Here is a 15699-nt window from a genome sequence, read left to right as displayed (position 1 = left end):
AGTAAGTGGGACTATATTAAGCTGAAAAGCTTCTGTACAGCAAAAGACACCATCAATAGAACAAGAAGGATCCCTACAGTATGGGAGAATATATTTGAAAATGACACATCCAATAAAGGCTTGACGTCCAGAATATATAAGGAGCTCACACGCCTCAACAAACAAAAAACAAATAACCCAATTAAAAAATGGGCAGAGGAACTGAACAGACAGTTCTCCAAAAAAGAAATACAGATGGCCAACAGACACATGAAAAGATGCTCCACATCGCTAATTATCAGAGAAATGCAAATTAAAACTACAATGAGGTATCACCTCACACCAGTAAGGATGGCTGCCATCCAAAAGACAAACAACAACAAATGTTGGCGAGGCTGTGGAGAAAGGGGAACCCTCCTACACTGCTGGTGGGAATGTAAGTTAGTTCAACCATTGTGGAAAGCAGTATGGAGGTATATCAAAATGCTCAAAACAGACTTACCATTTGACCCAGGAATTGCACTCCTAGGAATTTACCCTAAGAACGCAGCAATCAAGTTTGAGAAAGACAGATGCACCCCTATGTTTATTGCAGCACTATTTACAATAGCCAAGAATTGGAAGCAACCTAAATGTCCATCAATAGATGAATGGATAAAGAAGATGTGGTACATATACACAATGGAATACTACTCAGCCATAAGAAAAGGGCAAATCCAATCATTTGCAGCAACATGGATGGAGCTGGAGGGTATTATGCTCAGTGAAACAAGCCAAGCGGAGAAAGAGAAATACCAAATGATTTCACTTATCTGTGGAATATAAGAACAAAGGAAAAACTTAAGGAACAAAACAGCACCAGAATCACAGAACTCAACAATGGACTAACAGGTACCAAAGGGAAAGGGACTGGGGAGGATGGGTGGGTAGGGAGGGATAAGGGGGGGAGAAGTAGGGGGGTATTAAGATTAACATACATGGGGGGGTAGGAGAAAAGGGAGGACTGTACAACACAGAGAAGGCAAGTAGTGATTCTACAACATTTTGCTATGCTGATGGACAGTGACTGTAAAGGGGTTTATAGGGGAGACCTGGTATAGAGGGGAGAGCCTAGTAAACATAATATTCGTCATGTAAGTGTAGATTAGTGATACCAAAAACAAAGCAAAAAAAAAAAAAAAAAAAAAAAGGGCAGTTCCTGTGTGGTAACCTCCAACGAGTTCTACACAAGGGTATAAAGGGCATATAAAAGTGTAGGCAAAGGGTCTGTTTGTGTTTATACAGAGGATCAAACCCTAATTGGGCTACCCCGAAAATGAACTAAGATACGATATGAAAAAGAACTTCCAACATCTGCACTCTCTGGAAGACTCATGCCAGAAGATGATCATCAAAAAACCCCAACAAAGATCCACGCACTGCTACAGCTGTAGTTGCACTCATCCCACCAGTTCCTGGACTTGCCATGGGAATGAGGAAGGAGATATCTAAGCTGGCCTGTGCTTACAGTAAAACAACAAATTTGACTGGATCTATACTGTTGGAACTCAACCAAGAATTTGGAGAAGTGCAAATTGTAGCGCTCCAAAGTCTTACAACTACAGACTATTTACTGTTAAAAGAACATATGGCATGTGAACAGTCCCCAGGAATGGGTTGTTTTAATTTGTCTGATTTCTCTCAGACTGTTCAAGTTCAGTTGGACAATATCCACCATATCATAGATAAGTTTTCACAAATGCCTAAGGTGCCTTAATGGTTTTCTTGGTTTCACTGGAGATGGCTGGTAATTACAGATATGCTTTGGTTATGTAACTATACTCCTATTATGTTAATGTGTGTGCGCAATTTAAGTAGTAGCTTAAAACCTATATACGCTGAAGTTACTCTACAAGAAGATATGTCAAAGAAATAATCAATCTTCCCATGTTTTCTTCCGCCTGCTACTTCTATAGCTTTTCTTCTTCCTTCCTAATTACAACCCTTAAATAGAATTCGTGCCTCATATCAAATTTACCGAGTATCATAACTCCTCCAAGTGGTAAAGATACCTCAAGACAAATACTGGGCATAGAAGCCACAGGGCATAAATCTGCAAAGAAGTAAAAAGCTAACCTTTTCAAACAATAAGGCTTCTCTCTCACTTACCAACTCTACATTTCCCTGTATGGCCCCGGAAGATGACTGGTTAGCCAGAGACGGGTAAGATTCCTCAAGGGAGGAACAACCTAAGACAGGCACAGTCGCAGGGGGGCCATCAGGTGAGAAATTGGGGATCAACAGAGGTGAGGCTTAGAACCTCACCCCCCCTGTTCTGAGAGAAATCTTCTGCATACGTGGATATTTTATTGCCCTGGTCTAGCTTGGATTAACACATAGTCTACAGGCACACACCTGATCATCTACATGTGCTCTCTTACAACACTAAACTATGTTTTCTACCTTTATCTTGTATCTACCTACCACTTCAGCATTTTATTAAAAATAATAATAATAAAGAGAGAAATGTGGTATCCACATATAAATCAAGTATAAAAACCAAATGAGTATTCATATTTGAACTGACTGTTTAGAGTTCATAATGCATGAGCAAAACCGAAAGTTTCTGTGTTGACTGCCCTTGTACTGTTCACCATGTAACTTATTCATTATGTAAGAATTTGTTCTACATGTAAGAACTTGTTTGTTATGCCTCAGAAGATTGGAGACTGACGAAAATTAGGCTTGGGGTGGATTAATGATTGTGCATTGAGCATTGACTCCCCTATACAGAATTTTATTGTCGTTAACAACCATTTGATCAATAAATATGAGAGATGCCCTCACAAAAAAAAAAAAAAAAAACAGACTTCCAATGGTAAAATAAATAAGTAACCGGGATGTAATGTATAGCATAAGGAATATAGTCAAGATATTGTAACAGCTTGGTAGGGTGATAGCTGGAACCTAGAATTATGTATATAAATGTTCTACCACTGTGTTGTACACTTGAAACTAATGTAATGTAATACTGTGCAGCAACTACCCTTCAATAAAAAATAATTATTTAAAAAAAAAAAAAAAAAAGAACATATGGAATGTGAACAGTTCCCAGGAATGTGTTGTTTTTAATTTGTCTGATTTTTCTCAAAATATTCAAATTCAGTTAGGGGTGACTAACTGGTTTTCTTGGTTTCACTGGATATGGTTGGTAATTGTAGGTCTGCTTTGGTTATGTAGCTGTATTCCTATTATGTTAATGTGTGTACGCAATTTAATTAGTAATTTAAAACCTATACACGCTTATGCTACACTACAAGAAGATATGTCAAAGAAATAATCAATCTTCCCATATTTTCTTCCATCTGCTACGTCTATAGCTTCTCTTCTTCCTTCATAATTACAGCCCCTAAGTAGAATTTGTGCCTCATATAGAAATTACCGAGTATCATAATTCTTCCAAGTGGTAAAGATACCTCAAGACAAATGCTGGGCATAGAAGCCACAGGGCATAAATCTGCAAAGAAGTAAAAAGCTAACCTTTTCAAACAATATTGCTTCTCTCTCACTTACCAACTTTACATTTCCCTGTATGGCCCCGGAAGATGACTGGTTAGCCAGAGACGGGTAAGATTCCTCAAGGGAGGAACAACCTAAGACAGGCACAGTTGCAGGGGGGCCATCAGGTGAGAAATTGGGGATCAACAGAGGTGAGGCTTAGAACCTCACCCCCCCTGTTTTGAGAGAAATCTTCTGCATCCGTGGATGTTTTGTTGCCCATGTCTAGCTTGGCTTAACACATAGTCTATAGGCACACACCTGATCATCTACATTTGCCCTCTTACAGCACTAAACTATGTTTTCTACCTTTATCTTGCATCTACCTACCACTTCAGCATTTTATTTAAAAATAATAATAATAATAATAATAATAATAATAAGGGAGAAATGTGGGATTCACATATAAATCAAGTATAAAAATCAAACGAATAATAATTGACCTGATTGTTTATAGTTGATGATGCGTGATCAAAACCAAAAGTTTCTGTGATGACTGCCCTTGCACTGTTCACCATGTAAGAACTTATTCACTATGTAAGAACTTGTTCACCATGTAAAAACTTGTTCGTTATGCTTCAGAAGATTGGAGACTGTTGAGAATTAGGCTTGGGGTTAATTAATGATTGTGCATTGAGTTCCCTATACAGAATTTTATTGTTGTTAACAACCATATGATCAATAAATATGAGAGATGCCCTCTCAAAAAAAAAAAAAGGGGGCAAAGGACCTGAATAAACATTTTTCCAAAATAGACACAACAAATAGCCATAGACACATGAGAAGATGCTTAACATTGCTAATCATTAAGGAAATGCAAATTAAACCACAATATGATACCATTTCACACCCATTAGGATGGTCATAACAACAAAACAGAAAATAACAGGCACTGACAAGGATGTGGAAAAACTGGAATCCTTGTGCACTGCTGCTAGGGATGTAAAATGATGTGGCTGCTACGGAAAACACTATGGTGGTTACTTAAAAAGTTAAACACAGAATTACTATGTGATTCAAAAATTCCACCTCTGTGTATAAACCCAAAGGAATTGAAAATGGGTACTTAAACAGATACTTGTAGTCATTACTCACAACAGCCAAAAGCTAGAAGTAACTCAAGATGAATGGATGAACAAAATATGGTATACATACAATGGAGTATTATTCAGCCTTCAAAAAAAAAAGTTTTGATACATGCTATAACATGGCTGACCCTGAATACATTATGCTGAGTGAAATAAGCCAGTCATGGAAAGGCAAATATTGTATGATTCTTCTTACATAATGTGATACCTAAAGTAGTCAAGTTCAAAGGGACAGAAAGTAGAATGGTGGCTGCCAAGAACTGAGGCAAGAGGAAATGCGGAATCATTGTTTAATAGGAACAGAGATTCAATTTGGGATGATGAGAAAGTTGTGGAAATAGTGATATAATTACATAACATTGTGAATGCACTTAATGCCAATGAATTGTACACTTAAAACAGTAACTTTTATATTACATATATCCTATCACAATAAAAAAAAGTGATTAAAAAAATAATCAGGCCATATTATCAGCTCCTTGAGAGAATGCCTCTTTAAAGGATAGTTTTCCGATGGCCTGGGGCATCCTTCCCATGACAAAGGGCTCTGAGGATGTTATTTTGTCCTCTTTATTGACCTCAAACCCAGTCCCAGTAATTTGGGCCCCAAATCCAAGCCAACAGCACGGGCTGACAAGCCATTGTTGGAAAGGCTGGGCTTGAGCTTCCCAAGTGAGGCCGTAAATTGCCAACAAAATCAGAAGCCAATCTGGCTACTTTTCACTCTCTATTACTTCTTCTCTCTTTCCCACAGGACACCAGAAGGCCATCATGCAGAAAGGAAACAGGCCAGACCCACAAGGTTGACTTTCTAAAGTTACCAAGTGGAGTCCCTGTTTTCCCCCTATCCCTGGCAGGTCTAGATATTTACTGTCCTTTGCATTTCACGGAGTTGAGGACAGTTTTCACCCACCCAGTAATAGCAGAACCAATCACCCCTACCCTCTGTAGTCTCTAGGTCCCTTTCACACAGATTATCGTGTTCTGATCTTAAAGTCACCCAGTGATAATGAATATATAGAGGTGGTTATCCTCCACAGAAGACATGAAGATAAAGCAATGTCCCAAGTTCCACAGTCCCAAGCTACAGGGCTAGGGTTTGCACACAGGCAGTGAACTTCAGAGTTCTCCTTCCTCTCGATTACTCAGAGAGATGAACAAGCAGAAATGGAATTAGACCACTTTGGTGTCAAACAAGAGCAAGAAAAACACTTCCAAATTTGGCAACTAATAGGAGTAGGAGATCCATCCCCAGAGAAACATCTTGGAACAGAATAAGCGCTCTGCTCTTTCCGAGTTCCACCCTGACCTAGAAATGCGGGGTTTTTGCACTCAGTGATTCCAGCTGGGAGCCCAGAGCACAGTCCTGTACTGCCCTGCCCAAGGAGCGCCGGCGGACAGGGGAAGGTCTGCCAGACATGGAATTCACCATGGCTGGAAGGCCAACTAAGTCACGGGAAAAACGGAAGATTCAAGGCGCTCAGGCGCGAACAAATCGTGCCTAAATCGGCGGGCATCTGAAACTAGAAGCGGCCCTGGAAACTCACACGGTAAACACCACACACCCACGCCAAAGGGCCTGTGGCTCGCGGACCACGCCCACCTGCCCCGCGCATGCGCAACGCCGGCTCCAGAGCTCTCGAGGACTGCGCAGGTTAGCAACAGATTTCGTAGGCGGGCACCGACCTATCGCACATGCGCTAGCCGCGCGCGCATGCGCGTCCTCGCAGCTGCTTTTTCCTCGTAGTTCCCTGCCCGGTCGTTCCCTGTTCCGGGTGCGAACGCTGGCTTTCTCAGCCACGGCACTTCCTTCGCATTCCTCACCTTGCGCCCGGTTTTCTCTCGCAAGGCTTTCAGTCGTTCTTTTCGCCGCAACGCCTCTTCCTCTAGCCGGCCCACACCGGCTGCAGTAGCCGCCATCTTACCCACCCTCCTCCTCCTCTCGTCCGGCAGCGCGCTGGTCCAAGGAGTAGATGAACCTCTCACCGCCAATCCAGGGACGAGAATGGGAGAACAGGAAGTCCTGAAAGCCAATCAATGCCGAGTTGCTATAGCAGGGCCCGCTCTCCTTCTACCCCACAACTGCTAGCCCTCGGAAGGCAGTCAAACGAAAAGGCTCTAAGGCTCGATTCGTCCAACGCCCATCAGTGAGAAAGCAGCCAGTGAAGTCAGACCTGAGTGAAGGAAGATAGAGCGCGTCGATCGCCCTGGTTTTGCCTAAGTGCCAACCACAGCTCAATCCATGCTGGCCAATTGAAATGTGCTGACCCATTCTTGTCCACTTGTCCTGATTCTTCAAGGCTCATATGTTTTCAAGAAACCTTCCCTGACTCTCCACTCCGAGGTCAGCCTGTCTTTTCCTCTCCAACTATCAGTTACTCCTTGGATGCACTTGTCCATGGGCCCCTAGGCCACTCTCTCTCCACTCTCAGCTTAAAGTCTGTGCGGAGCAGGGCTTGCCTGGATGGCCATTTGCCTCGGGGCTCATGGATGATCAGGTGATGCAAAGTACCCAGGGTAAGGCTATCTGACCCGGAAAAGAGCAAACCCCAACCTGGCCCAGTGGGCCCCAAGGAACCCTCTAAGCTTTGTTCGTGAGAACTAGGATGAGAGTTGGTTTCACCTCAACTGCAGCAAATGACCACGAGATGCACTGCCACCCAGACAAGTGGCCGGTGTCTTCTTTCCTGCATTAATCAACATGCTCTGACAACTGAAAGACCACTTAGGCTGAAGTACAGATCTAATAGCTTTGTGTGTCCCCAAAGCCACACCCCCTCTCACCTGCGGAGTCGAAGCCATACCTCCTTAGTCCCAGGCACACCATGACTTGTCTGTGAGCAAAGCTGTTCCTTGACTGGGGCCTGCCTTCCCAGCTCCCTTCAGTGGCTTCTGTGCCACAGACCTCTGTCCAGCCTCTCAACATGACCCCCTTGACCTCACCTGGGCCTTTCAGTAGCCTCTCCCCCACATTGGGTGGGGTGCCCTAGGAAGCCCTGGTTTGCAGGTAGTACCTGGTCCACAGGTAGCAGGTGCTCAGAAAATGTCAGCTCAGAGGTAGGATGGAAGGGGGCATGAGGTACCGTCTCGCTTTTAATTTCTTGAAGTTAAAAAGAAAAAATGTGAAGCAAGTGCTGGGTCCTGGGGTGCAGACTGCGTGCACCAGAGCATCCAGGAAGGCTTCCTGGAGGAGGGGACCCTTGAGGATTGCCTAAATTTCCTAAGAATATGCCAGACAGGTGGGGGCACTGCTCCCGCAGAGATACTTCAGGCTTGTTTGCTGCTCTCTGATTCCCATCTTGCTCCATAAACAGTAAGAGCAAAAACAGTGGCACTTCGGTCTCTTCATAAAGCTCTGGGAGAGCACCTGCCACGTGGTTGGCGCTACAAGTGTTTGTCATGGTTGTCACCATTGCTTGTTGAAGGACCCCGGCTATTTGCACGCAACCCACAGCCCCTTTTCCCCACTCCGCTAGCCTGTCCTTTGCGCGAATGCAGGTAATTCCAGCCAGGCGGGCTGTATCTGGGCGGATTGAGACCCGGGGCAAGTCTGGAATACCTGACCTCGACCCCGGTCTGGGAGGCTCAGATTGGCCGTTCCCGTGGCACTGGTGGTGGCGCAGACTGCTGAGGGGAAGGATGCGGGGAGCACTCCTGACTGCCTTGACCTCAGGCTCCTCCTCCCGCCGGGCTCCACGCCCTTTGCACGGTCCTGGGAGAGGCGGGGCGGCGGTGGAGGCAGCTCAGCGCAGGAAGCCCGGCTGCGGCTGGCCGGGAAGGAGGAGGGGCGTGCAGACTTGGGTGGCTCAGCGCAGCGGGGACCAGTACTACTTCCCCCGATAGTACCGCGCCGCTCCGCCCCGGAGTGACGCCCTCCGCCCATGGGCTTGGCCGAGGGCTACCGGCGGGCGGCGCGGAGGAGGAGGCGGCGACGGCAGGTGGCGCGCAGCAGGGCCGGAGCTGGGCCGGGCCATGGCCGCCTCGGAGCGGCTCTACGAGTTGTGGCTGCTCTACTACGCGCAGGTGAGCCCGCCCAGCCCCGCGTCCTCCGTACCCCCAGGTCCGCGCGCCCCGCGCCAGCTGCACCTGCGCCCCGCGCTTGCGTTCAGTGATGCTAGGGGTCGAGTAAGTGTGCGCGCGCTCCTGGTGTGCTCGAGCTCCGCGAACACGTGTGCGCCCCCGGCACTTTACCTGGGGACGACCCTGGCAGACACGCTCCTAACAAGAGCCTCTTGGGTGGGGACCACGAAGCCTCAGTCCTGTCGGAGGAGAGGGGCCTGGACCAAGAGGGGGGGACACTTACCCCTTTTATAAATGGGGAAACTGAGGCCCAGAAAATAAACGAAAGACCGGCCTGGTCGGGAGGGGCAAGAGGGCTTAGTTTGCGTTTGGGCTTGCCCCTCCTGTGGGTGCGGCCCCTTTGGGTGGTCATGCCACGGTTCTGAGTTGGCTGGGGGTCCCAGCAGGTTGTGGGGGGAACCCTACTGTGGTACGACTTAAGTCAACTCAGACCCCAACCCCCTACAGTGAACTTGCAGGGATGAGCTCTTACCTGACCCGAAGATGTCCCCTACCCCTACCCCTGGGGAGGAGGTGGGCCTCGGGTGCAGCCAGAAGAAAGGATTTGCTTGGGATGCTAAGAGTGGAGGTAGGGATATGACCTAGAAGGGATGTTTGAAAGACATGGAGGGAAGCTCTTTCCTCTTGAGCAACCTGTCCTGTCTTAGAGACTACCTCAAGTGGCCTCAGAAAGTGAAGGGAGTGACTCTGACCCAGGTGTCCTGTCAGAGCTGAGAACCTGGTGTCCCCCAAATACTGTCTACCCCCACTTTTCTGTCTACATCCACAGCAGGGAGGGATCCCTCTCCCCTTCACCTAATGCCAGCTTCCCTCCCTGTACCTGCCTGGCTTCATGCTCCTGGCTCAGGTGTGCCCTGGGCACAATGGACTGTTGTGTGCTCCTGATCTTGTCACTAGGGGGAAGTTTATGCTCAGATAAGCTGGCCCTCTGTGAAGAGGCTGCCCACTGTCTCCCAGGACTGTAGGCCCCATCTGGGGCCCCAGGAACCTGTAATCCATGCCATAAGGGCCGCAGCTTCTTGAGTCTGCTCAGGTGGTGAGAGGTTCAGGCTCCTGGGAGTAGAATCCCTCCTGGTGTGACCCAAGGCAAGGTCTTCATACCTCTAAGCCTCTGTTTCCCTATCTGCAAATTTGGCACAGCCCTGACCTCAGAGGTGACTTAGACTCTGCAGAGGGATAGCCAGTATGGCTGGTCCAGGCCAGAGAAAGACTCCTGCTTCCTTGGCCTTATTGGGTCTCCTCCCCGCAGCCTCTTTTTCCATCTTCAAGGGTTGGTCCTTGCAAATGAGTAAAAATTTGGAAGGTAACCGCACCTGGCCCACATGCCTCAGACTGTCCTTGTGGCCATGGGCAAGTTCTCAGTCCTTAATTTCTTCACCTGTGAACCAGGTGAAGTGGGCCTTGAGCCAGCCATTGTGTTTGAAAGATGTTAGTGGTGGGTCTTCAGGCTGGGTGGCATGCTGCTTTGCAGAGCATGTCTGGGTACAGTCCCCCAGGACTGTTCCTCCAGCATGGTTGCCTCCCGCTGCCCCTTGTAGCTGAGCTCTGCAAATTTTCCACCCACCCGCCTGCTCCCTCAGGAGGTGTTCAGCACTGTCCTGTGCTGAGTCCCCCTCTTCCGGTTCCTCACCTCATAGGGCAGGTTTGGGGCACGGGCTGGCTATAGCCTGGGAGCCTAGACAGGCAGGGGGCAGGCTGGGCCCACAAACAAATCCAGGATGTGAGAGTGAACCCGGGAGCCAGGCGGCGCCAGGCCGCCTGGGGAGAGGAAGCCCCAGTCAGCCTCCCTGCACTGCCTTCCTGCCCGCTTGTCCTGCTCCTACTCCCGGAACCTGGGCCCCACCCCTCTGTGCTGGGCTCCCTGGGGGTGGGGGCTGTGCCACTTTGAGCCCTGCTAGGGGACTATTGTGTGTGAGCCAGGGGGAGGGGGTAAGATGAGGTCAGGATTGGACTGACAGAGGTTGTTAAGAGACCCCTATTTGGCCAGCCAGCCACCCAACCAGAAGGTTCCCCCACCACCTGTGCCCCTCCCTTCAGCAGTGAAAGCTGACATCAGCTGGCAAACCTGTTTCCCCAGTCGTGGATCTAGGCCCGCCCTGGGTAGCACCCCTCTTTCTGCCCTTCCTTTCCCCTCACGGACCCAAGTTCAGAGCTACCCACCACTCCCTCTGTGGGCCCTGCTCAGCTCAGTGGGGAAGAAGTGGCTGTGGATGGCTACCCAAGGAGGAAGGCCCTAGGGCCCCTGGGCACAGCTCAGTCTGGGCACCTCTCAGGGCCCTAGTGTGGAAACGAAAGCAGGGTCATACCAGGGTCATCAGACTAAACTAGGGGAGGGTCCTGGCAACAGAGCTGCGGCCCACCCTCCATCCTGTGTTCCTTTACCCAAGAAAGGTCTAGTCCTGTGGGCAGGAAGCCTCAGGTGGCTCTGTACCCTGGAATGTTTCCTCTTCATGGAGCCTGTTCCTCCTGTTCAAGGAGGCTTTCCTCTCCTGTGCCTCCAGACCACACATCCCCATTTTGATCCTCATCGCCCTTGCTACCCTGCGGCTTCCCTGGTGCCTCACATTTAATAGGTGCCCCTCAGATAAAGCTGAAATGCTGGATGGGGGAGATATGCCCCAGAGCAGTGACCCACGGGGGAAGTCATGAGGAGGCTGAGCTGGGACCTTGAGGGCTGAGGGCACAGGAACAGCAGGGGCAAGCACATGGGAAGTGCGAGAGGTGGTTGTCAGGAGTGAAGGGGAGTGGCCTGTTGGATGGGTGGGAGCACACCCAGAAGACTCAGCCCAAAGGGTTTCCCCAGGGAGGAGAGTAAAGGAAGGGGTGAAAGGATAAGAGGACCGAGGCCAGCACCCAGCAGGCTGGCAGTTGGGCAGCATGTTAAAGTTATGCAACATAACAGACAAACAAGTGGCCCCCTTGCAGGAGCAGTGGTATTGCTCCACAGCCCCCCAGTGAAACGGAGCCCTGAGGGTACTCAGAGTCACCAAGGTCAGAGTAAGGCAAACATTCAAGTTACAGGTGGAGAGCCCAGTGTGAAGTCTCTCGTTCTGTTCCCGAGGACTCAGGGTTCCCGGGAGGTCAGGTCAGAGCTGGAGTTGGAGTAAGAACTTGCTCTGCCCAATCCTCCCTGCCTCCCCGCCACCGCATCTCGTGAACTCGGCTACATCATGGAAACCTGGGTAGGCCCTCTGCTCCTTTTGGGACCTTAGGTCCTATTTCTTACTGTGCCTCAGTTTAACCTCTTGAAATGGAAAAAAGGAAGGCGGATAGCCCCCTTGGTGCTGGGCCCCCCTCCATACCTCAGAGGGGCAGCCAGAGTTTCCATCTCCTTACCAGTGTTACCAAGGCAACTGAAGAGGACTGAGGTGATGAGGAGAGTAGTGTGGAGCCCAGGGTTGGGGGAGGCACTGGTAATCCCTGGTGTTGTTACGGCAATTGAGGAGCTGATGTGGCCGTGTGCGGTCCCCATGGAAACAGGGTCAGTTACTATAGGGACCCTGGAAGAAAATTCTTGGTTTCTACCCATAGTGACAGGACTAGGGGAAGGTTAAGCCCTGGGGGGGTGCTATGGAGATCAGAAGGCCCACCTGGTTCAAGACCCCCTCCCCAGGTAAGGGAAAGAGACTGGCCTAGTCACCTGAACGCTGGACCGTTACCCTCAGTTGTTCCTGCCCCTGGCAAAGTCCCATCTTCCTGCTTCATTCCTTGGCCTGAGGTCCTCCTAGTCTGACCTCCAATGCCCCTGGTGTAGCCAGAAGCCACCTGTGGCTTGACATTGCCCTCTTCCTCTGATACTGAGTGGGGAAACCACCCCCAGGCCTGAAAGAAGTCATCCTAATCAGATCCCCCAACCCTGTCCCATTTCTGTTTGTCTATCCCCAGAGATGGGGTGCTCACTACCACCCAGGCAGCCCTGACTAAAAGGAGTCACCCACTAGAGAGTTCCAGTCCTCTTTCACTGCTCTGCTCCTAGCTATAACCTGGGGCCCACCAACAGAACTCCCATCCCACCTGCCTGGGACAGCCACCTGGGGGGTGGCCCATAAGACCTTGATTCTGTCACTGAGACAAGGTCTGTGACTCATCTGTCCCTCACGGAAGTGGGTGGGGAGAAGATGAGTGGCTCTGAAATCCCAGGGGCTGGACGAGGCAGAGCCCCTGGACTTGTAGTAGGGCTCTCACACAGCTTACCTGGGACTGGTGGGTGTGGTCGGAGAGCCTTTACCTGTGAAGCATAGGGATGGTTTTAAAGAGGCTGCTGAACTGCAAAGATGAACGTTAGTGAGAACCAGGTCTGGACTCCAGAACCCATGCCCTCAACCACTGGGTCAATTTGGCAACCCCAGTCTCTGAAGCAGCAGACAGGGTGGGTCTTGGGAAAGGTGCTGGCCCTCAGGAGTGTTTAGGCAAAGGAAGCATGGAGAGCAGAGCCAGAGCACATGCAGACCTGGGGGTGCAGACTGAGTGATGCCCTGGGGCTGGGCAAGCAGTGGGTATCGGGTGCTGAGGCTGGAGATAAGGTGGGCATGGACGTGTGGGGCTTCAGACGTGAGGGGAGACTATGGACTTGCCTGAAAGCTCATGGTCAGCTGGGTGACTGGCTGATTAGACAGTGCTGGTAAACCTCCTGCGGGGGTCAGGTGCTGTTTAAGGAATTGTTGTGTATTGTCCCATTTTAAACTCCAGCAGAGGTGGGGTTGGGAGGCTTTGAGGCAAGCTCTCGGGCCCTGAGGTGAGGCACAGGGCAAGCCATTGTTGGCAACAGGCTTGGCGTAGGGCAAGCAGGTCTAGAGACAGCATCGTGTCGTGTCCCCACTCACCCACCGGTGCCATAGCCCTCCTTAGCCCTCCTGGGTTTCTACAGAGTTCTGGGGAAGTGGCAGTTTCATGTCCACCCAGGGACTGTTTAGACCTCACAGCCCTTGGGACACCCCTCCCGAGCACTGAGTGCCCTCAGGGCTAGTTGGGCATAAATTGGGGTACCTGCAGAGGTGACTATGAGACCTCCTTCTTCCAGGGACGTGGACCTCCCCCATACCCACCGCTTTCTGCCCTGCCCCAGAGCCCCGGCACCACTTACCCATGGGCCCCAGGGCCCTGGGGTGGAGTCTGGCCGCTCCTGACCTGCCTTCACGGGAGGGCTGTATCGCGACCCTGGTCCTGTCAGGCTGGGGTGTGGACTGGGCTGGCCCTGCCCGGTGTTCCACCTGCAGCTGGAAAGGGAGGAGGGAGGCCGAGGCAGTCTCTGAGAGACCCAAGGCACTCCCTCCAGCGCAGCCCCTTCCCCATGCAGCGCTGCCACCATGCCTGTGGGCCCTTGCCCTTCTCTGACTCCTGGCCTGCAGGGACTCCTGTACGCCTGAGCATTGCAGCCTCAAGCCATGGGGCCCGCAGAGGTGGGACAGGCAACTGCGGCCTAGTACTCTGCTTTAGAAACCCCCTTTCACCTCCTCCAGAGCCTTGATTGCCTCAGCCCTGAACCCAGCCCAGCCTGGATCTGCTGGAAGTTTGCAGGACTGGAAGGGTAGAGGGTGTTGTTCTAGGGATGGAGAGTGGGAGTGTGCAGAGTTTGGGGGGCCCATCCAAGTCTGAGGGAGCCCAGCCAAGTAATGGCCACAAGGAGGATGGGAGGTTTCTGCTCAAGTAGCAAAAGCCCAAGTCGCAGATGGCAGTGGGGGGTGGGGTGGGCAGAGGTCTGGACAGGAGGATATGAATTACAGATGGGGAGGGCTGGAGAAGCAGGCCCTGATTGGACTAGGGACCTGGAATGCTAGGCTCAGCAGTTGAGCCTATCCTCAGGTTGGGGTGGGGAGAAATGGTCAAATTTGGGCTTTCAGGAGCTTAGCAAAAAGGACCTACATTTTAGGTGAGAGATGACTGGCTTGACCAACTGTGGTTTTGGGGTAGAAGAGAGGAGGCTGGTGTTGATTTTGAAGGTAGAAATCTGCGGGGTCACTCAGGCAGGGGCTAGGGGTCACGTGGTCAGCTTGGGCTGGCTGGCTAGCAACCATGAGTGTTCCTAACCTAGAACAAAGGTCTGGCTTTTAGCATCCGCAGAGCTGAAGCTATGGGAGTACACGAAGCATCCCTTCTGGAGTACCCTTATTTCCCCATCTGCAGTGGAAGAGTTCAGAAGAAACAGACTTAAGAGCCCTGGCCTACTCTGGTGTTTCAGGGTCTGGCATTTTGGTGTCCTTGCTGGTTGGTGGAGAAGAGAGGTGTGGACAGAGGCAGGTGATAAGGGAGGCTGCCACAAGCAGCGGGTGGAGAGGTCACCAAATTGACTTTCAGACCAACAAGTAACAGTGGTACAGGCCTGCGCCATGGTGGTCCAGCCCCTCTCGGAGCTGCCTAGGCCTCAGATCTGTGACAAAAAGCATAAGCAAGGTGCCCAACCACAGTAGGGAGGGCTGCTCTACCTAGGTGTCTTGTGGGCTTGGCCCCCTCCTATGATACCCATTCAATCCTAGCCCTGTGGTCTGGGGCCCACAGGCAGCAAATATGAGCCATCCATCTAAAGGTAGTTCTGGAGGCCATGGCATGGGGCATGTTGCCTGTGATGTGTCTCTTGCCCCTTCATCCTTCTCCAGTCTAGTCCCCTGCCCTACCTCTCTACCCCTGGGAAAGAAAGGTGCCCTCTGGGCTCAACTGGTTAGTGTGGGAGCTGCAGATGGGCCAGCATGGAGGGACAGAGAGCTAGATGGGAGGAGGAGCTCAGGTCCAGGCCACCACCCACTTCATGTGCTAGGAGAGGCTTAGTGGTTAGGGCAGATTGGAGCTAGGCTAGGAGTTAGTTGGCTGCGTCCATGGACCAGGGACCCCAGGGACCAGGTGTTTGCAGGACACAGGATGGGGGCAGGGCAAAGGTATGGATGAGTTTTCCACACTGTCCCCTGGGCCCTGAGCCCTCGGAACCCTGAACAAAGGACACTATAGCAGCAAGGATCAGAACCTGTCCCCAGATAGGCCTGCCTTGACTGCAGGCCCATACTTCATGGCTGTAAAACTAGTA

General features: G+C 50.7%; 2 protein-coding genes across 2 annotated transcripts in view; one reads left to right on the top strand and one right to left on the bottom strand.

The window, feature by feature from the left end:
- The window catches only part of CCDC12 (coiled-coil domain containing 12), a 65713-nt gene extending 59123 nt beyond the window's left edge, over nt 1-6590 (bottom strand). The window contains exon 1 of the mRNA XM_036877242.2: nt 6429-6590. Within this exon, the coding sequence (XP_036733137.1) occupies nt 6429-6524 (96 nt within the window). The 5' untranslated portion in view covers nt 6525-6590. The remainder of the gene's footprint in view (nt 1-6428) is intronic.
- Nucleotides 6591-8427: 1837 nt separating this feature from the next.
- The window catches only part of NBEAL2 (neurobeachin like 2), a 29155-nt gene continuing 21883 nt past the window's right edge, over nt 8428-15699 (top strand). The window contains 1 exon segment of the mRNA XM_057498471.1: nt 8428-8627. Coding sequence (XP_057354454.1) covers nt 8577-8627 — 51 coding nt within the window. The 5' untranslated portion in view covers nt 8428-8576.

This window comes from Manis pentadactyla, chromosome 1 (assembly GCF_030020395.1).
Source record: "Manis pentadactyla isolate mManPen7 chromosome 1, mManPen7.hap1, whole genome shotgun sequence".
In the NCBI taxonomy this organism is placed as follows: Eukaryota; Metazoa; Chordata; class Mammalia; order Pholidota; family Manidae; genus Manis; species Manis pentadactyla.
The sequence above is the reverse complement of the archived record's forward strand: the minus strand, read 5'-3'. Positions and strand labels throughout refer to the sequence as shown.